General features: G+C 37.0%; 1 protein-coding gene across 3 annotated transcripts in view; it reads right to left on the bottom strand.

Moving 5' to 3' along the window:
- Window positions 1-20,505, bottom strand: part of magi3b (membrane associated guanylate kinase, WW and PDZ domain containing 3b) — a 115,222-nt gene extending 94,717 nt beyond the window's left edge. For 2 of the 3 annotated variants that reach the window (XM_079883133.1, XM_079883135.1), the window contains exon 1: window positions 19,465-20,504. In XM_079883133.1, coding sequence (XP_079739259.1) covers window positions 19,465-19,771 — 307 coding nt within the window. In that variant the 5' untranslated portion in view covers window positions 19,772-20,504. Of the gene's footprint in view, window positions 1-19,464 lie in introns of all 3 variants that reach the window. The other variant, XM_079883134.1, reaches the window with a different exon arrangement.
- Window positions 20,506-23,037: the final 2,532 nt, after the last annotated feature.

Genomic DNA, 23,037 nt, shown 5'->3' with positions numbered 1-23,037 from the left:
CAGGTGCTGGTTCACACATTATGATCTATCACTTATGCCGTACGGCACGCACACGTGTGTGTGTGTGTGTGTGTGTGTGTGTGTGTGTGTGCGTGCATTTGCATGAACATACACAGGTAAAAGGAACGGTATTCTGTAGAGAGTAGCGCTGGCAAGCCTGTCAGGCATTCATAATGCAAAAGGCTAAAAATACATCAGAGGTTCACCCACACACACACACACACACACACAGCATCTGGAATTCTCCTCATCCTACGATCAGAGCTAACGGAGAAAACCTGAGCTAACAACGAGCATTTTTTTGGCAGCATACAAACTAGGGTTGTGCAGTATCAAGAATTTGCCGAGGTTCGATATTAGAATTTTACATATTTCAGGACCTCATCCGGATAACAATGCACTGTTATCCAACACAGTTCAAACTGCGTGACGTGAAGCGTAAAAGTTGACATTCATTAAATATGTTTAGCAAATGTACTGTTTCATTCTGTAATGTAAATGAAAGTCATTTCATTTGCACTCTATGGTGGATTTTAATTATCATCAAAGCTCAACAAGTATGAAACATCATATTTCTGTACAAACAATAATTAGAAAGCCATCAGATGACAGCTACAAAGTCAGTGTGGGGAAAATTTTATTTAATTATTAAAGATTTGTTTGCATTTTCTGTGCATTTTGAATTTAAATTCAACAACAAATCTACATCTTACATTAAATTAGTAATTAATTGGTCAAAAGTGACATTTACAAAAGATTTATATTTTTAAAAAAAAACTGTTCTTTTGAACTTTCTTTTCATTAGATTAAAGAATCCTAAAAAAAAAATGTATTACTGTTTACAACATTGATAATAATGAGAAATGTTTCTTAAAGAGATAGTTCCCCCAAAAAGGAAAATTCTGTCAGTAATCACTCACCCTCATGTTGTTCCAATCTTCAGAACACAAATTAAGATATTTTTGATCAAATCTGAGAGCTGGATAACTCCTTCATAGGCTTCTAAGGGATCGAAACTTGCCGGCCCAGAAAAGTTAGTAAAGACATCGTTAAAATAGTCCAAGTGACTACAGTGGTCAAGTGGTCAACAAGTTTATCAAGCAACGAGAATACCTTTTGTGCACAAAAAACAACAAAAATAATGACTTTTATTCAACTATTCATTTTCATCTGTGTGGGCCTGAATGAATTCACGTAGTGTAACAGTGCAGCGCGTCTGGGTTGTACGTCAGAACGGCGGCTCACTATTGGCCGACGCTGGTCATGTGTGTGATGCGTGTGACGTACAACACAAAAGCGCTGCGCTGAATTCATAGTGAATTCGTAGTTAGTTGAATAAAGTCGTTATTTTTGTTGTTTTTTGCGCACAAAAAGTATTCTCGTCGCTTGATAAACTTGTGGTTGAGCCACTGTAGTCACTTGGACTATTTTAACGATGTCTTTTCTAACTTTTCTGGACCCGCAAGTTTCGATCCCATAGAAGCCTATGGAGGAGTGAGCCAGCTCTCAGATTTCATCAAAAATATCTTAATTTGTTCCGAAGATGAACGAAAGTCTTACGGGGTTGGAACAACATGAGGGTGAGTGATTACTGACAGAATTTTCATTTTTGGGTGAACTAACCCTTTAAGCTTCAAATCGGCATATTAGAATGATTTCTGAAGGATCATGTGACACTGAAGATGAGTTATGATGCTGAAAATTCAGCTTTAACATCACTGGAATTGAATACATTTTGAAATATATTAAAATAGAAAACAGTTATTTGAAATGGAAATAATATTTCACAGTATTGGTTTTTTTTTTGTATTATTATTATTACCATTTTTATTCAGATATACCACCTCAGCCTTGGTGAGCATAAGAGACTTTTTTCAAAGACATTAAAAAATATTACCCGCCCCAAACTTTTAAATGGCAATGTAATTGAATATAAAGTAATTCAAATATATAAATAAATGAATAAACACGCACAAGCACATCATGAAAAGTCTAAATACCGGTGATACCGGTATTACTGGTGTTATCACAGGCCGAGTAACCGGTGGGAAAATTTCCCTGACCGTCACATCCCTAATTGATACTGAGGTCCCAGATGCAGATATCGTACCAGAGACCAAATTTTAGTATTGATCAAATCGTAACACAATCTCATTCTCCTAAACGTTCCATCACAACATTAAAACCTAGCTATTTAAATCAAATTAAACACTCAGCCAGTCCAATAAATGAGCCTGAATAACTGACTTTTGTTCAATGGCATGGCTAATTAATTAATTACCATTCAATTGCTACATAAAACCATGCTTAAACACTGTTAATCACACGACTAAATGTGTTCAGAATGAGTAAACGAGTCAGTTTGATTACTATGCTCCAGGCTAGAAACTGCTTCCCGCAACGCCCACAGCCATCAAACTTCAGCAGTAAACAACTATTCCAGTTCAGACGTCAACATCTTATGCTGCTTTGCTCCTATTCCATCATTTGTATGTGGGAAAGAAAGCAACATCAACACTATACGTAACGCTTGTCAGCCGCCAGATGCCAAGCCGACGGAAACTGTGGCGCTAACATAAAGTGCTGACGATGATTGGGCCGCTAATACGGGCAAAACACAAGTAAATGGGACCACCGCAGGCAGCTTAAGAATTTTTCCGGCTTGTTAATGTGTTGCATCCACTTCACTGACCATCATGGATGAGTCATTTGCAACAAATAGCTGTCTCACCAGCAGGCCACGATACCTCAAGTCACAGTGAGACATTTGCATCCTTTTCCGTTTTATAGCAGCTGGTTTCTATCCGGGCTCCCAGGAGCACATGTTGGATTGAAACAGTGCTTTACTGTCGATATGCGCAAACAAATCGATACGATTCTAAGGAACTCCGCAGGGTGGACAAGTGAGAAACTAGATATTCAAGCAGTTTGTTTTCTATTTCCATGCAAGTGAGCTTCAATATATTGCTTGAAAAGCAAGTAAACATTCTTGCACAAATTTACCATAGTTTCCATCAAAATGCCATGCTTAATGTAATCGTTTCTACCGTAATGACACACACACACACATATATATATATTTATAGAGAGAGAGAGAGAGAGAGAGAGAGAGCGAGAGAGAGTCGTTTGTGCTTCAGACAATGACTGATACCCCAAATCATGTGCTTTTGTTTTAAGCAATTTTTCTTATATGATATTCACCTTGTAGATGATAAAACTAAGAAAATCCCACAGACTTACATTGAAGGAGGAGCCTGAGTCATATTTAGAGACCAGAATATCAATATTGACTGCTTATTTGACAGCAGAAGTGGCAAATACCAAAGCTATCACAGTTTTACTGTACTGGGAGCAGCAACAGCAACAACAGCAGCAGCACTACGGCATTTTGGTTACTATTTACTATGGTTAGCAAATAATAAAAATGTTCTACTTCAATACAAAAAAAATATTGTCAACAACCGCAGCTGTCATGGCTATTTCTATTTCGGTAACACTTAAGACACGATGTGTGTGTGTGTACGCGTTTAATACACATCATGCTGAACTTTGCCTTTAGCATGGGAAAGAATGAGAGCAATGTGGAGCAGAAAAAAGAAGAGCGTGCTCAAAAGAGTCAAATCTGCACTCAAAGAGATGCGATCATAAGTGAGGTGAAATCTACAGTAGAGCTTTGGCAAATGTCAATGTGGAAGACTGAAACACTTCAAACATGGGTTTATGCCTGACTGCTATTCCAACATTAATAGGAGGTAAGAGAAGGGCAAAAACGTTGTAAAAGTTCAACTTTCTAAACAGTACTTTTTTTGCCCTACCTACTGCTGAAATCGAAATGCGTGCCTCTTAATACGAGCTGTGTTATAGTGGAAGAAACACCTAAAAATACCTGCTAAAAAAACTAGTGTACAAACGTGATTATTTTCTTGTTGACAGACAATAGTATTCTGTCGGTTTACACAGTTGTACCACAACAAAGCCAAAACTCAAATGTTTTACATTTTCTACAGAATTTGCTCTGCCATCTCATTGTCTCTGGGTTTATGTAACTGAAAACACCCACAAAACACACACATCCAGAAACAGGCCAAGCCAGTTTTCCTTAGCAGGTCACATACATTCGTGCACAGAGGTATGCAAAGCCAGTTGGCCTTGTAATATAACAAGTTATTCTCTTACTCTAAGAAATGTCTCAATGTGTATTCATAGTCAACCTATATACATATCTTACATATATATCTATACATATATTATGAGGTCATGTTTGGAATGAAATGCTAGAATTTTGCATTCTGCAAACAGCTTTAAAAAAAGCATGTGAAACATGCATTATGGAAAGTTTTAATTCAAGAGTGACATTACCTCATTAAGCTGCATGTTAAATTCAGCAAGTGACATAAATACATTCATTTTGCATTTCATTCCACTTTTGTATTAAAATGTCTTAGCAGTCAAATCAAAGGACATGTTAAAATGCAAGGTCAAGTCAAACACACTGCATTACAGCATACCATGGTTTTCACAGTGTGACCTATTGCAGTGGTTCTCAACTTGCATGGGGACCATAGTATAACTTAAAATGATTAAAAAATATATTTTAATATTAATAAAATCTAACTTTGAAAAAAAAAGACCCCCTCAATAACTATTGTAATTGAAGAAAATACAGAATATTCTGGAATCAGAATCGTGGTTAACTGTATACATACTAAATATAGTCTGAAATAGTATGAGTAGTATGGTAGTGTGCTTTTCCGAACACAGAGAGAAAATATGTTTGTGCAAGAGCCACACAAGAAACTGGTGCATTTAAAGCTATTTATATGCATATTCACAAAGACACACTAGGGAACTCTGGGTAGTGCAGATTATTCTGTTTTATTAGTATTTAAGTGTATAAGTAAATTCTATACCACATATACTGACATGAATGCTGATATGAAATGCAACATTTATTTTGCATCACATCATCAAGGTTCCTATTAATATCCAGCCATATATACATGCACAAACAATTTGGTATCACTCCACACACACACACACACACACACACACACACACACACACACACACACTCATTATGAGTATCATGAAAAGAGACTCACATCTTTTCAGCACTACTGGCCTCTGACTCACCCAAAGGGGACGTAACCCATAGCAACACCCACAATGTGGAGACCGCTTGACTCTGAGAAGGATGTGCTGAGCTTTTCATATGATAACACACATGCATACATGAGAGGGGTTTAGAAATCCTGTATATCTAAAATAAAAGCAGTGACGTTTCGAATCACTTTGAAAGAAATGCAGAGAGAGAGAGAGAGTGAGAGAGAGAGCTCCTGGAGCAGAAAGCTCGGCTGCCTCTGTGGTCTGCCACTTTAAATCAGATGGCAGCGTCTGATGGCTCAATGTGAATGCTGCCCAATAATAGAAACAGTTTGGCGAGAAATACAGAGGAAAGAGGGCAAGGGAGAGATAGAGCGGGGAAACGAGGGAATAGCAAGGACAAGCCAGACCTCCGTCTGAAAGCCACTGGCCTCAGGGTCTATCATTCTCTCTTCTGCTCTCTTTCTGGTTTAGAGAGTTGAAAGGTGCAGGAAAACACTATATTCTCCCACCCCAAGAATGAAGTAAGCTGCCGGGGGCCTGTTTAGATCAAATGTGATCTTTAAAAGCTGCTTTGAGTCAAAGTATGGCTAAATTTTGTTGCAGCCCCGTAATAACTGTGGAGAGTCAAATGAAGAGGCGGGCTCTAATGACATAGGAAGAAACCTGAAACAACAATCGGATATGTGAATCAATCACAATGAGATCTGAACATTGGGACTCTGGTCTCACATCACCTGGTGCTCAGGTCTAATCTAATTACATCAAGCCACCAAGAGAAACTCCATCATTTCCATCAGTTAGATTGCCACCACAACATTTTAAGAGACATTCAAGCAGTTTGTCTTGGTTTAGTATACATTATGTTGGCATACTGGTCCATCAAACAGCAGGTTTAAGAGGAGGAGGAGGACATGGATATTATTCATGTGGACATACAATACAATGCAGTGGGTCCAAAAAGCATTTGGATGCTTAATGGCATCGTCATGGCATTAGAGACAAAATTTCAAACCAAGTAGCATCCGTCTACATTGTGAACCATATTTATTATCTATAATTGTATGCTTGTGCAATATATATTTTTATATAAATCCCCCTGGGTTTAAAACATTATCTAATGCATGACATTTATACATTTTCAAAGTGTGATGTCCAAATGCTTCTCTTAGGTCAATATGTGTACATATGCAGATAAGAACTGGCATTTACATATATAAAGGCAGTAGAGATCTCTTCAACGTGCCACCCATTTTTAAACATATGCTGACAAAAACAGATTTGTGTGTTTTAATTTAAAGGTTATGTTTAAAGCTGCAGTCCGTAGTTTTTCCTCTTTGTCGCCATCTCTGTTTGAAATCTGCAATTGCAGTTATTCGCGGAATTATCAACTTTGCGTGGGTTGTGCCTCGGCACGGCACAGCGCGGATGAATCCAATGTTTTGAGGAGAATGTGCGGCTGTCAGTCGCCGCGCCGGTGTGGATACTGGCATTCGCAATAACAGATTCCACTTTTTGGAAGTATGACCAACATAAGAATATTCACCGGAAAATGTAATCTGAACAAGTAAGTAACATCCACTTTTGTTCTGACCAACTAAGGGGAAAAAAGCATTGCAGTAAATCGCGCTGAATAAATCTTAACGAACGCTTATCATATCACGTCAAACCATGCAAATTATACTTTGTTCTCAAATTGTTAATGTTAACAACATCAGCATTGCGTGACTACATTTAATGCCCTTCAGATTTTATCCTTGTTTTTGCATGAGCCCGGTTGCAGTCTCTTTTTTTCTGTAGCCACTCCGAAAATCCGAAGTCTTTTGCGTTTTACAACGAGTGAGTCTCCAGTTGTCACTGGTGATTGCCGTTTGAACCTTTCTGGATCCGCCATCAAATTGATGTTTATATCAAGTGCTGTGATCAGCTATAAATCTCCACCTCCAACATCCTCACACGCAACATAGCCTACTAGCCGACACTCCTCCTTTATGTGTACAGATGTGACGTAATGGCGCAAAGACATGCTCGAATTTCCCGCGGAAATCCACCAGTCCCACTGGAATTAAAAACATTATGACAAGCATACCGTTTTGAATCGAGCTAAGGCAAGCAGATAGTTTTGAACACTGGCTGGTTATGTATTTGCTCAAAAATTTATTTTGGATAATTTTTAACCCAAAAAAAGTTACGGACTGCAGCTTTAATGATGCAATTCCCTTTATGAGGATCTTAAACCATCCTTAACAAGTGTTAATTGCCAAATACTCAATACAATTTTAGCTACAAATGGCTCCATCGCTGATGGGCAACATTCAGGGTCGAAATCTTATTAAAGTTCACATTTGCATCATCACCTTTTGCAAAAAATCTGGTAGTGTATATAATGGAAATACTTAGAGTTAGGGATTAGAACCCACTAAAAACCACTTACCCTGAACGTTAGTACATCACGAGTCGTTTGTGCTTCAGACAATGACTGATACCCCAAATCATGTTCTTTTGTTTTAAGCAATTTTTCTTATATGATATTCACCTTGTAGATGATAAAACTAAGAAAATCCCACAGACTTACATTGGAGGAGGCCAGAGACCAGAATATCAATACTGACTGCTTATTTGACAGCAGAAGTGGCAAATACCAAGCTATCACAGTTTTACTGTACTGGGAGCAGCAACAACAACAACAACAGCAGCAGCACTACGACATTTTGGTTAACTATGGTTAGCAAATAATAAAAATGTTCTACTTCCATACCAAAAAATGTTGTCTACAACCGCAGCTGTCATGGCTATTTCAATATTGAATATTTCAATATTTGGGTGTACTACACCTATAAACATCTGGTGAAAGTTTAAAACGCACCTCCAGCAGAGGGAAGTGAAGGTTTATTCAGTCTGGTATTCAGTATTCAGTGAGGTTTCTATGGAAAAGATTGTTTAAAAAAATGAAGTATGTGATTAGCAACAAATGCTTGTGTCATTGCTCATGCCTCATTCGGGTCAGACCGGTTTTAAGTGAATGACGGACAGCAGACATACTTGAGGAGTGTGTGAAACAAACAGCGACTCTGAAACTCTGAGTGTAAAACTTTCCTGTCCTGTCTGAATTCCACAAATCAATTTTGGTCCTTACAAAGAGGCAACAAATTAAACTTGAAGAACCTTTTATAATTAGTCTGGTTTCAGATTCATCTGACTCCGATCTATAGCACATTTCTTTGGGGGAGTTTACATAAGATGTGTTCTTGCATTCAAAAACAGCACAATGGAATGAAACATTACAAAAATGTGGACTATTATTAACTTCACACGCTGTTTTTAAATGGAATGCTCATGGCGGGATACTCAAAAATCATGAAACACAATGCAACTAGCGTCACCTAAAGGAACAATAACATTAGTTTCAAAAACTGCATATTATATGCAGGTTCATAACATTAGAAGCCAAAAAAAGTGTTTTAGCATCTAAGGAACATCCATTAATGGTTTATGGATGGCATAACCCTGTCATCCACAAACTAAATTAAATATTAAGATCCATATAAAACAACAATGTGATGCATCATTAATCACACATGAGGGCAATTTCTGCTGAGCTCCATAATTGTTTGGGACGACATTAAGGACGTTTTGATTGAATGTGCACCGATGGTGTAGACCTCTGGTGCAGTCAGCCGTGTCTACGAGGAAACAGGGTCTCTGAAAACACACACACACACACAAACTCCTACACAAACCCTGTTAGCCTCAGAGAACAAGTCCAGATACTCGACAGCACATGATGCAACATCCAACAACATCAATTTTTCAGTGGAAAATAAAAAAATATTTCTGGCTAAGCTGCATACTAATCAACTTAAACAGTATTTTTCTTACTTTCTAATAGTGAAATCTTTATACATCCATTTACCAATCCAAAACAAAGCTTAAATGCTCAAATGCTTAAAGCCCACTTCCAAGTCAATATGCCTCAAGTACACTTTCATGTAACTGTATGACTCTTTTGCACATTTTATCACCCATCAGGTAAAAATGATATGCCCAATTGCTTAGAAAACTAAAAGCACACATCAGCAAACACCATATCATTATTATTAATAATATTATTATTATTTAACTAGTATAAGTCAGAAGCACAAATGAAGTGAGATGAGTTGCATGGTAAAATTAAATTCTTAGGGTAAGTAGTAAGTACAAAAAAATAGTACTAATTAATTCAAAGTTGAATGAATGAATGAATGAACGAATTAACAAATAAATAAATAAATAATCCAGGTATAGACCCTTTTCACAGTTTCGGGTTTCTCAGAAGTGGAAGTCGTCATAGTTGGGTAAAAGTCCATCGCGGTGAATGAGAGAATACATTAAATATATTTTTTTGTTCTCATTTGCTCAAACAGCAAAAAAAACTACTTTCAAAAAGAGGAAAAAAATAGAGAGAGATTGATAACGGCAGTCAGAAGAGAGAAAGCTGTGAACTTTACCGTCACTCCGATAGCCACCGTATTAGAAACACCCTCACAACAGTGTTAACTAGTTGTTGTTTTTTTGATGCAAAGGTAATATAATACTAAGTATAGTGTTATAAATATATATACATATTTAACAAAAATGAAAATATAAAAAACGTTGCAAGATTTATGATGCTGATGACCTTTAAAACGCGTCATCACGGTCTGTGAAAAGGGTCTTAAGCAGATTAAAGAAGAGTACAGAGATATATGATGCCATCTGTTCACAGCATAAATGTTAAGAAGTCAAGTCCTTGGTTATAGATCAATCTGTAGCTATAATTATTTGTTTACCTTTGTTGAAAATAGAAAATTACATTACATGGTATCCCTGAGGGTCCCATCACTCTGTGTCGCACTTATCCTACCACTTAGTCTATCCATCCTACACTGGCATGCCATTTTTGACCCATGTATGTCCAGCTCTTAATATTTATGACCTGCTACCCTTCCACGTCAGCCCTGTTATCAGTCTCTGTCATGTTTAGGGACACAGCCGCTCTGGATTACTGCAAGCAAGCAGAAAGCAATGTCCCCATGAGGACGTCTGCGAGGGGGGTTACATAATACTCCGTAATCCCCATATACTGCGTACGTGTATGTGTGTGCTAGAGAAAGAGTGAAAAGAGTGTGTTTGACAGCGACACAGAGAAAAAGCGTATGTCAGGGGGTCATAAAACTCTTCATACCCGACAATGTGTCTCCTTGCCCCACAGTAAGGCCACTGGCATAATTTTAATGTTAAAATACTTTCTATTATTATCACTGTGTAGAGTGCAGAGATACCATTGAGTACTAAGATATTCATAGGTTTATACCCAACAAGCAAAAAAACTTTTTCCCAACATTGCATTTTGGTTACATCATAGTGTAAAATGGTGTAGAAAACAAACCTATGCTCAAGATACTGTTTACTAATTATGAATCCAAAAAAATCAAGAACAAACTGACAATTTAACGCTTTATTTTAGTTGTAGATTTTTTTAACCAAAATGAAACATTAGGGATTAGGGATAACCTCAAAATATCCATGTTATAACATTTCGTCAACATTATGAAAATACATATTTATTATGACATCTAATCGCAATAATGAAGAAGGGTAATAATATCACAAACAACTGACAAAAAAAACAGTTGTGCTAGCTGGATCTGTGGCACATTGCTCAATTTGTTTGTCAACTAATCAGGCAAGTTTACAGCAGGAACACTTTTTTTTTTTCCTGAAAAATAGCAGACACAGACAGGGCTGGAAGGAAGGCACGTTTGAGAAACAATTATTTTTGCAATTTTAATTGGTGCCACACTTTAATATCAAATCACACTCATAAGCACATTAATTTTGCTGCTGTGATTAATCTTAGCATGTGTGGTTTGACACCGACTCTCCCGAATGCTATCCGAGTATGCGTTCATTTTACAATACATTGTGGGTAGACAGAGAACGTATCATCCTCCACTATGTCATTATTATTTACATACATAGACGTCAGCACAGACTTGCCCTTGCCAGCATGACCAACTGTTCAGACAGCCAACTGTTGTTCAGCTCTTGTAGTGTGCATGCAGCAGGGCTCTGTGGGAAAGAAATGTTACGCAAACAGGACCGAGCTGGCATTGTGCCTGTTCCTGTGTTAACCACAACAAGCAACAAACTGATTCTAGGGTTTGATCTTAATCAGTTTTTGGTATTTGTGGAGATGTCCAAAGGCTACCAACAGATTACAATAATTCAGTCATTTGTGTATGTGATCATTTAAAAAATTGAATTTACCTCTGTATATTTTCTTTCCCCATTTTTTCAGATTCCATTTGAAGGAAAAGAAACAAAATAATAAGTACTACAATACGTTTTGCAGCTAGCAGCAGTATACTGTTAGTTGTTTGCATTAAATTAATGAAACGTTAAAGCTGTCTAAAATTAACACATTAAAAGGCAGCCCTAATTTTTTTATGATATGTTTATGGGTAAACAACAGAAATACCATATAAATGCTTTCTGTATGTGGCGCATGTCTATAGCACATGCCATGTCCAGCCTTTCGTTTAGGGATTAGAGCAAAACAAATAAACTAAACACTTAGTCCACTCTTCCCCTATCGATTACTCAATCATGCCTCACTTCCCTCATTAGAGCTTCCTTTTACCTCTCAGTCACTCCATTTGCCTTCTCAAGGGTGCGTGTCACATTTCTTAAATGCATTTTCCTAGCAAGCTTTTTTTTTTGCATGTCTTCCTTTCTTTTCTTTTCTTTCTCATGATTATGTGGCGTGTGGCCCAACAATGGTAGACGTGAGGAGTGTCAGAAATCTCTCAGATTTCATTTAAAATATCTTTATTTGTGTTTCGAAGATGAACGAAAGTCTTAAGAGTTTGGAACAACATTAGGGTGAGTAAATGATGAAATGTTTTTTCCTTTTTGGGTGAAATAACCCTTTAATTTCAATAATAAATAAAATTAAATATAATTTTTAGATGAAAAACTTAAACATAAAATCTTGATTAAAAAATTAGAACTAATAAAAATGACAAAAGCTTATAAAAATGACAAAAATGTAAACTAAAATGAGTTTAATGAAAACAAAAAATATATAATATAAATATATATATATATATATATATATATATATATATATATATAATTAGCTTTTTTTTTTCATATGTATATATATATATATATATATATATATATATATATATACACACACACACACACACACTAAAGTAAAATTGAGGAGAACTAAATTCAGTTAACTGAATGTCCAAGCTGCTCTTTATACAATGAATGTGAATGGTGAGCACATTCAATGTATGGGAAAAAAGCAGCTTAGATATTCTTCCTGTGTGTTCAACACAAGAAATAAATGAACGGCAATAGCATTTGCCAAAGTCTCTCATTTTACCTTTATACTCTAGATTTTCCCGGTTATTATTGACTTACGGGTTCCAGAAAACAAAAAAATAGAGTCTATTGGTTTGTGGAGAACACCCCTAGATACACTCAACATCTCCTCCCACATACATTGATCTTGTTCTACAGCATATCTGGCTTTTGTTATATGGCCACACCCCCTTAATAAACATCTACATAAATAACACCCCTACATACTTGAAACCACACCCACCATAAATCACTCTCTTCCATGAGACATAAGCTCCTCCTACAAATCTGCTGTCTTAACGTAGCCAAATATGAAATCCAGTGACGCCGTCAGCACATATGGCATCCGAAGAACACACACATGAAACATTTGCCCAGATTCATCCCTTGTATATTGGGCACAATCCATCAGTTTTATCCAGGCTAATGCTGGTAATTAACGACAGGACAAAAAGGCCACCACATGTGCCATTTGGAGGTGATACAGTATAATCCTTTGCACCATAAACACAGCTGGTGATGCTGTTTTATGAGCAAGAGGTTAGTGTGCAGTCGCGCAGATCTGCTCACATGCACCAGAATCTTAATACCCTAAAAGGATGCAACACAGAAGAGAGACAGATTTTGATATTTTACTCTATATATTATGTATTGATAATTTGATACACCCAAAAAGCAGATATGTATAATTTATGTGATTTAATACGTTGAGTGTTTATTGAAATCCACACATTAGTGTTGCTCAGTATACAGATACTGTAATATTGCAGTACAAACCAAAGCTTAAGCTCGATTGCTGAAATGCATTGTAAACTGCATGAAAGTGAATATTATTTACAGTAATATTTTATAATAATAATATCTTTACGTAAAGTGTACAGAACAGCCACAGCAATCTAAGTAAATTAACAACAAGCATCCAGGTATATTATTAAACTTACTGCACACAATCTATTGGTTTTCTGCATCTGCGACAGCTCACTAAATATGTAAATATAATCAGCAGGCACCACTAGGAGCTTCATTGAAGACAAGTCAAATCCGTTTTCAGTTTGTATTATCAGGAATATTTCACAAGTTCTGACTGCAGCTCGGGTGAATTTCCACGCAATGAATGAATTCGGTTTTCAATCAGGCCTTTGACAGGCTACTGTACTTGACAGTTCATTTGGTTGACGTGCACCTGCCAACAAGATGGGATTAGCATCTTCAAAGGACAGAAACAGGAAGTTACGAGTGGAGAGGGTGAATGGATGAGGAACGAAGAGAAGCGGTTGAAAAGGATGAGAGGAGAGAAACGCTAATAAAGAAGAGTGGATGTGCATTGCGGTATGTGTGCTGAATTCTTGAGTCCTAATTGTTAGGTTTTTGCTTTGCCGCAGGAACGCATACTCCACGTTGACGAACTCTCGATGCTCCTAGTTACACCAAGACTGTTGATTGCAGAAGTCTGCCGGTAGTTAAATTAAGCTAATTAGTGCATTCGTGACATGTGCAGACTTTTTACCATTGCTTGAAAACAATACCACAAGGTCCTTCCCTTCCATCACACACTGAGGCTGCAATAATTAGAGGTTGCAGAGACATTCAGTACAAGGAGGACACACAGCGTCCCTCTATTCCACAGTGGTTTATCTCCACTCTGCGATGTTTACATAGACACAATACCCTGTAAGTCAATAAGCTGGAATGGTGCCTATACATTGTTCATTAGTATGAAATATAGCGTGGCTGCAGACAGCGCAAAGGATACATGATGGCTAACACCTTTAAAGTAAGTGCTGATTCACAATTTCGATATGCAACTGGATCGTTTATCAAAATAAATTAGCGTGCTGGGGAATATTTAATAAAACCTTTAAGTAAAGCTTCAATAAGCTCATTAAAGTCAAAATAACACTATGCCCTGGTGTGCTATCCATTTAAAACAGTCAATCTGTGTTATTGCTCTTATTCTGAGTCAGAGCTGCAAGGCCTCCATCAATTTAACATGTCTTTATATGCCTGTAAGGCCCTTAGGAGGTTATATTCCATGCAAGGAATGACTTAATTTGGCCCAGATGAAAGGTTGAATTAACCTTTCATATGTTCTAATCAAAGGTTCACTGTTTGGACAAAGCAATGCAGTTTCTCATTATATGAACAGTGGAATTGCAGGCTCTGGGTGATTTCCATTTCAAAGAGCGAAAACTGTTGCTGCAATTACAATACTTCACTCCTAGAGAGATGAAACTATAACACAATTCAGAAGCACTATGTATCAGAATTGCTGTGAATTCCCACTTCGATGCAAGCTCTGAAAAACAACAACGATGGCGTGCAGCCCACCTAAAGTAGAGGCGTGAGGTTTGAGCACTGTCGATGACATGCTGCGTTCAAGTTCTCCTGGGAATTTTCTATTTACGGTTCAGAAATCCAGATTACAATATGATGTGTTTATTTAAGTGATTTTAGTCTAATAAAATGGATTTTTTTTTTTTCATTTTTCTCTCTCTTTCGCTTCCCGACAAAGACAAAAGGAATTATAGTGCTCATGCAACATAATGAAGAGCAAAAGAAACACATTAGATCTGCAATCAATGCTTTATCTATGCATTTATCATTCTCAAGCTGCCACAAAGAATGATTGGAAATGTAGTCTAGTCAAACGCATCTGTCTTCTCATAAATCAGCTAAATAAGTAGTATTTTCTGGCAAGCTTTATTGCTACTCTTAATTAACAGTACACAAAAAAAAAATGGATACAAATGCATCAAAACTTCTGATTAAAAATTTAATTTCTGCCGAGTTACAAATTGATGGTGGCGTTCACGTGCACTTAACTCGTAAATACAATCATTCCAGAAAACCCTTTCAACTAATTTGTCAGTTTGCAAAAAAGCAGTAAAACAATGGATATGATGCAAGGCATTTTGGGATAAATGTTAAAATATACACAGTTTAGAAAGTATAGCCACGTGAAGTTCTAACATGAGACTTGAAGAGTTAAAAGACTAAAAATCTGTGCATTTTAAAATCCAGCATTTTTACTCATGTCATCTTTAATATGATACTCGCAGTGACGCCAGAAATGCAGTTTACATAAAGAAATTGAGTCAGTTTAGCCAGAAGCTAATCCACCTAGAACTAAAAGGACAATTTATACAACTTTACAGTGCAAATAAAACCCATTTCTGTTTTGAAGAATGAATATAAGACTTGCCATTTAACCATTTATCCAGAATGTCTAGACTTCCATTAAGTGCTTTACTGTAAATGCAATTTTTTCTCAAAAAAAAAATGCCTGTGCACTGTGGTAATCAATACATGCAGGCAATGAAGCTTATCTTGCTTTCGCCATCAGCGACAGCTTGAGGGATGAAGTCATAGATGCATTTTAATGCCCACAACTGATCTGCTGGACCTGCTGCATTAAAAAACGACTGCAACTTTGTTCAGATGTGGACTGAGAAATACTACATCCCAATCCGACAAAAGAAATAACCATAGCAATTCTCCAATTACACACAAAAAAACCCTTGCTAGACTACAGGAAAGCAAAGGTAGTCCGAGGTGGAGATGAAGCAGCTGGTGGAGGGAGAACTGCTGTTTTTGTGCCTGTGGCAAAGACTGCGGCATCATTTCCTGCTATCAGCTGATCCTCGGTGTGTATAGGCATTTCACTCACTCCATCTATTATTCACATGCTTTGAATCCCATATGAGGCCCGGACATGGAAGACCGACATGCACATAAACACACAAAAGTGGCCTACATACTTCTGTGCTCACACACCACAACAGAGGATACAGTACGGTTCTTTTTTAGGTACTTTTTTTTTCATGAGCATTTCAAATTAGATTCTCTTTGTGCAGCTGGAATCAAGAGCTAGACAAAAGCAGTACTAAACAACTGCATTAAGCAAAAACACACTTGAACACACACAAACCCATTTAAACAGGGTCGGGAACTAAGAACCACTTAGGCCTACACATAAAATAATAATGCATTGTTCAGCAGGATGGCCTCATTTACAAACAAAAGACATCAATGTGCTAATGAACTGAATGATAGACACAATTTAGTCTCATAAGTAATTGGTTTCAATCAATCTAAAAACTCATTTGCTAACTAGAACTTATTGCTTTTTGGAAAAAATATGAGCAAGAATCATGAGCGAAAATACTCACAATTCTGTCTCAAACTCGTGAATTACTACATAGTTCTGACATGAAACTCTGAATGGTGCAGGCTGATGGGTCTTTAACTTATTGGTAGCAATCATGTCATAATCACAGCTGATTGGTTGCTGTTGCATGAGCGGCCAATGAGCTTGCTGCTCAAACATTCAAATACTTGGCATTGTTTGCTGTTACAATCTGCAGTGCACTTTCAGAACCCCTTTCCCCAGCTCCGCATACATAGATCTGCTACGGGGTTAATTCATGTATGTTACATGTGCAGCAACATGTCTTACATGCTCACAGCAATGTCTGTGAAGGTATTGGCAGTAGCAAGTCTCGGTACTTGCTCTGCAGCAGCGTAGCAGATCTAATTTCCACCAAGACCAAATACATTAACATTGCCATATCCATTCCCATGCCAATCTCAATTACCATACCAACCGAGAGTTGTCATGACAGAATGAACTTAATTTAGACTAATCTAACAATTCACTCACTCATAAGATAATGAATTTGTAAAAAAATACTCACAAATCAGCCTCAAACACATGAGTTATTGGCTTAAATCTTCCAACAACTCATTCACTTATCTTAACAGTGTGAAACTAATAACTCTAATGAGCTAATGAATTGGTCCAAAACTCACAAATCAGTTTCACTGGTTTGAAATGAATCAGTCCTAAAACTACCAAATAATTCTTGAACTCAATAGTTATCACTTTGAATCAGTCAGCAACTCTAATGAGCTAATGAATTGGTTAAAAAGAATTAGTCTCAAACTCATCAGTTTCTTATCAGAGTGAAGTAGGGAACAAGAACCAATCAATTCCTTACAATTATCACACCCCTAAAAAACCCTCACATGCACTCACCGTAAACCACGGAAGACGGGATAAACTTGTTTATGTCCTAAGGGCCACAGGGCCTCAGCTGCCACTGATGTGGATGCTCTCAGAATCCCAGATACTTCTCATTTATTCAACAATCAACCATCCAGTTAATGTTATCCTTCTGTACCCTCTCCTTCTCTCCATGGCAACAACTCTCACATCTACATGCTAATAACATCCTCCTATCTCCATAACAACTCTGACATATTGTGCCTTTCCCCTCCTGCTGCTAAGAATACACTCATTCGACCCATCAATAATGCTAAGATATTCTGTGTCCATGGTAACAACGTTGTCCTCCCTTTTTTCATCATGCCCTCATATACCAGTAAGGTACACACAGGCCTGTCCTATAAAGGTGATCCCCTTGCTTTGATCAATACACACTCCAACAGTGAAATGACACTCATGCATTTATAAGATGTGTGTGGAGTGTTTACAACCCTAAGGCAAACGCTGTGCCTCCGAAACTTTAAGTGTAGCACATGTCAGAGCCAGGGCATGTGGTGCAACCACTATGGGGGAAAGAACAAAGACTCTTCTGGATGCTGTTCGGCAAAGTACTTGTCCATCGGCTGAGTGTTCCATGATGTAGAAATTACAAAGTCAGTCTTAAAGGAACAGTTCAACCTTGAGGTGCCAGACAGACATGATTTCTTTCTTCCATGAAAAAATTCAAATTAAAAACAGCATGTTCACACTGCTTTGGTGGTGGACAGGGGCATGGAATGACATGGCATATAAGACAATTTTTGAAATGGTACTCCGCATTCATCCAAACAGGAAAATTATTAAATTAATTTGCCATCATGCCATTCCAAACCTGTATGACTAACTTTCTTCTGTGGAAGTCAAAAGATATTTGAAAGAATGTTCATTGGACCCCTTTGACTTTCATTCTATATGGACAAAAAAAACAAAAAAACCTACGCATTTTTCAAAAGATCTTATGTTGGGTTCCACAGAAGAAGAGATAGTCATTCAGATTTTAATTGACATAAGTATGAGTTAATAAATGCAGAATTTTCTGTAAGTTTACGATAAGGTTCTAGTAGTTAACGTTAGTTAATGTATGTTTGTTTAAGTTATTAAAAATACAACGGTTCATTGTTATTTATTTCATATTAGCTCAGGTTAATTAAATCATATTAACGAGTACAACTTTTGCTTTTAATAATGGATTAGTGATTGTTCAATATAAAATTAATGAAAACACTTTAGGGTCCAATTCTCACTATTAACTAGTTGCTTATTAGCATGCTTACTAGGATATTGGTTGTTTATTAGTACTTATAAAGCACATATTAATGCCTTATTCTGCATGACAATATTCTACATCTCTTAATCCTACCCAATACCTAAAATTAACTACCTTACTAACTATTAATAAGCAGTAATTAGGAATGTATTGAGGCAAAAGTAATGGTTAGTTAATAGTGAGAATTTGACATTAAACTAAAGTGTGACCAAATTAATTAAGTATTTTGGTTAGTTGTATGTTAACAAGTGTTAACAAATGGAACTTTATTGTAAAGTGTTGCCCAAATTTTCAAAAGCTCGGTTCACGCTACCTGCGCATGTCACTGCACGGTTATCGCTATAGCCCCAGTCCCCATCCACTTAATTGTATGGATTGAATCGAGAAAAACGTGAACATTCTGCATACATACAAATAAATCAATAAACAAACTAAGTAATCACCTTTCGTGTTCCACAAAAGAAAGAAAATCTTGTGCGTCTGCAAATTATGGTGTGTACAAATTATAAACATTTATTTTTTGGATGAAGTGTCCCTTTAAATGTAAAAATTGACGACAAGGTTGCGCTGCGAGCCACAACTCCCCTGGCAACAGTTGTTGTTTGGCAACATTGACTTTCAACAACAACAGCAAAAACAAGTTCTCTCAGTTTACCTGGTTTGACAGTCTTAATTCGAATCGGCTCCCGAAAGTGGCGCATCACCGCGTGCGTGTCTCGGTTGGTCAGCCCACTGACAGGTGTCCCGTTCACTTCCAATAACACATCCCCGTAGTACGGTAGTCTCCCGACGTGACACACCAGCACGTCCAAGTTCATCTGACCGAGGAACGGGAACTCCCCGAGCTCGGCGCCTCCAAGGATCTCCACAACATCACCGAACTCCCCAACGCTTCCCCACGACACGGCGCACTCCTGCACTTTAGTGGACCAGTGTTTCTTCCTCTTCAGTGTTTTAGACATCCTTTATCCTTTAAGTTTCAGTGCAGTTCCACGTTAACAGGTTTTGAAGCCTTTCTTCCCGGTGTGTCGTTCACTTTACCCGGTGTGGGGATGACAGCGCGCGGATGTGAAACGCCATCCAGCCCGTGATAACTCCATAAGCCTCATCTACCATTATTAGTTCAAGACAACATTTGATCAAATCATCAAAACGTCCTTTACGAATCCGCGAGGATACTATAGCTACATTATGCAAAATAATATCAAAAGTAAACAACAATCGATAGAAGAATGAAGTAAAACTGTTTACCTGTTAAGTTCACTCAGGTTTTACATGCACATCTTCAAGCGCACTAGACTGAAACACTGATAAACGTGTCTGTCAGTACAGCGTAATAAAAACGCGTGTCTATAAAGGGAATTAGAGGCAAAATAGTGTCTCACGGGTATACAGAGCCAGCGAAGCGGCAGTCTTGGAGATATTCGGCCGAAGCTCAGGTTAGTCTTCGAAACGCGACTCCCAGTCAGTGAGTAGATGCGTCTGACGCTTCTTCATTCCTTGCTTGAGACCGAACCATCAGCTTTACACACACTATGAGCCCTTGATGAATAGCTTACTAGAGAAATAACCCGTCGAATGTGTGTTTATCGCCTCAAATGGTCGCTGCGATGCTGTCATACGCGGCGGTTGATCTCTCAGATCTCCAGACACGGCGGCTACTGTTGCGCTCAGCTTCTATTTGTCAAATGAAGCGCGCGCGCGTGTGTGTGTGTGCGCGCTCACAGCCAGTGCGGCCTGTGACTGGATGGCTCTCGGGTGGAGGTTTATGAAAACTGAGCTTAACTGATTTACATTTAGTTAATGAAGATCCAAATGAACCAATTATAAAACCGGCAAGTTTCTCTACTTAGCAGCCAGCCATAAGCAATTGTTAGGCTAAAATTATGCAAAACGTATGTAGCCTAATATTTCAATTGCCACAGTTTATATATATATATATGTATATATATATATATATATATATATATATATATATATATATATATTTATATATATATATATATATATATATATATATACATATACATATACATATACATAGGATACATACATACATACATATATATATATATACACTTAATTATTATTGCACATTACTTTAGCAGCTTTTACTTGCGTTATGTTATTAATTGCGTTTAACATTTTAGAGCAGGACAACAGGCAAAATTGATAGTATCTAGAGTATTTAATTATTTAATTAGTGATTTGCTGATTTTACCTCAATATAAACCAGAAAACCCCTCACTGTGATAAAATCGCTGCAAAACAGCCCCTGCATGGCTTATATTATTTATATATATTTTTCTGGTTTTCTGGTTTATATTGAGGTAAAAGCAGCAAATCACTATAATTAAATCAGATCAATTTTGCCTGTTGTCCTGCTCTGAAATGTTAAACGCAATTAATAACATAACGTAAGTAAAAGCTGCTAAAGTAATGTGCAATAATTAATATTGAGTAACTTATATTTCTAAAAAATTGCCCGTATTTCCTTTCCACCAATGCAAATAGTTCTAGTTCTAGTTTTTGCATGTCACTAAGCAACACACAATTGTGCAAGCCTTGCAATTCCTGCTCACAAGTGAGAGAAAAAACACCCATGCTTTTTGCTACAAACAAAATGATACAACTCTGCTTTCATTAATGAAAGAAAACATAGACACTTTAACTTGCTCTAATCTGCAAAGAATCCCAAAAGTCAAAAAAACAAGGTATTATACTACAAATCTCCCAAAATACCTTCTTTCTTTTTTTTCTTTTTTTTTTTAAAGTATATTGTACTTCTTTTTAGATAATAGGTTATAAGATTAACATTATCTAAGATACTTTCAGCTCAAACAATCAAACATGGTGCTAGCAACGCAAGGTCATGGGTTCGATTTCCAGGGGATGCATGAACTAATCAAATGTATACCTTGAATGCAATAAGTTACTTTGGATAAAAGTGTCTGCCAAATAGCCTACATAAATATATGAGAACATTTCAGAATTAGCTCCCATCCCATATGATAAAGTAGTAAATGTAATGTCAGTGCTTGCCTCTTTTCTTTCTCTCATATTAATCTGCTAAAGTAATTTAATCAGTAACTTAAGCCTAGGTAATGATATCACAAGTAATCAGTGAATATTTCATCTTGTAATCAAATTATAGGGTCAATTATTTTAATAGCACAGTCCTGTAGTGTAGCGCAAGACTCAAAGCTGCCACCTTATGGTATGTTGTTGTAACTGCACTTGAGTCGCTTCATTCAATCTGTCATGGCTTAAGACAAATATATGACACATTATTCATGCGCTCAGTTCCCTTATTAATTACAGACAAGTCAAGACAAATCAAAACAGTGCTTTCTCGAGTTTGTAAAGGATCCAACTGAATCCCCACTTCAAAACGCAGAACACTTGTATTTCCCATGAGTATTAAGATCAGACACAGGAATCACAGCAGGAAGTGTGTAGACATGGTTAATTATGCTATAGCACAAGACCAGGCATAAAACTAATTTCAGTGTGTTAGGTAGATTCAAGATCTGAGCTATTTATATAGACCAACCCACTCACACATATAGTTGTGCTCAAATAACATATAGCCTTATGCAGAACCTTTAAGATGTTTTTTTCTTTCTATTTGGCAGAACAAATAACTACCACAAGACAAAATAATAACTGCATTTGCTCAAAAAAATCCTACTCAAACGTTTACACACATTTGGTCTTTAAAAGGATAAGTTTACCCAAAAATGCAAATTTTGTCATCATTTACTCACCCTCATGTTGTTTTCTTCTGTGAAATACAAAAGGAGAAATTATGAACAATGTTCTAGTTGCTTTTCCATGCAGTTACAATTAAGTCAAGTCAAGTCACCTTTATTTATTTAGCGCTCTATACAATATAGAAAGTTTCAAGGCGGCTTTGCAGTGATAACAGGAAAAAATATTTATTGCGAGCAGAGTTCAGTTCTAAAAAGAAAACTGTCATTGTTCAGCTGAGGTCAGTTCAGTGTTGATTCAGTTGAGGAGCTTTTTTTCAAGCTTTAGAAAAGGTCGAAAAACACAACAAAAGCATAATAGTTGTCATGTGCTGGAGATCCAGCAACCAAAGACAATTGAAAGACTAATACTCTTTAAAATGCATTGATGCTGACACAATATTAAAAAGAGTAATTTTGTATTCTAAAATATATTTAAATTGCTTATTCTGCACTCCAAGTAAAAGTATAGGGCCCAA

The sequence above is a fragment of the Squalius cephalus genome, assembly GCF_949319135.1.
Source record: "Squalius cephalus genome assembly, chromosome: 10".
NCBI classification, from domain to species: domain Eukaryota; kingdom Metazoa; phylum Chordata; class Actinopteri; order Cypriniformes; family Leuciscidae; genus Squalius; species Squalius cephalus.
This window is presented reverse-complemented; position numbering and strand designations above follow the sequence as displayed.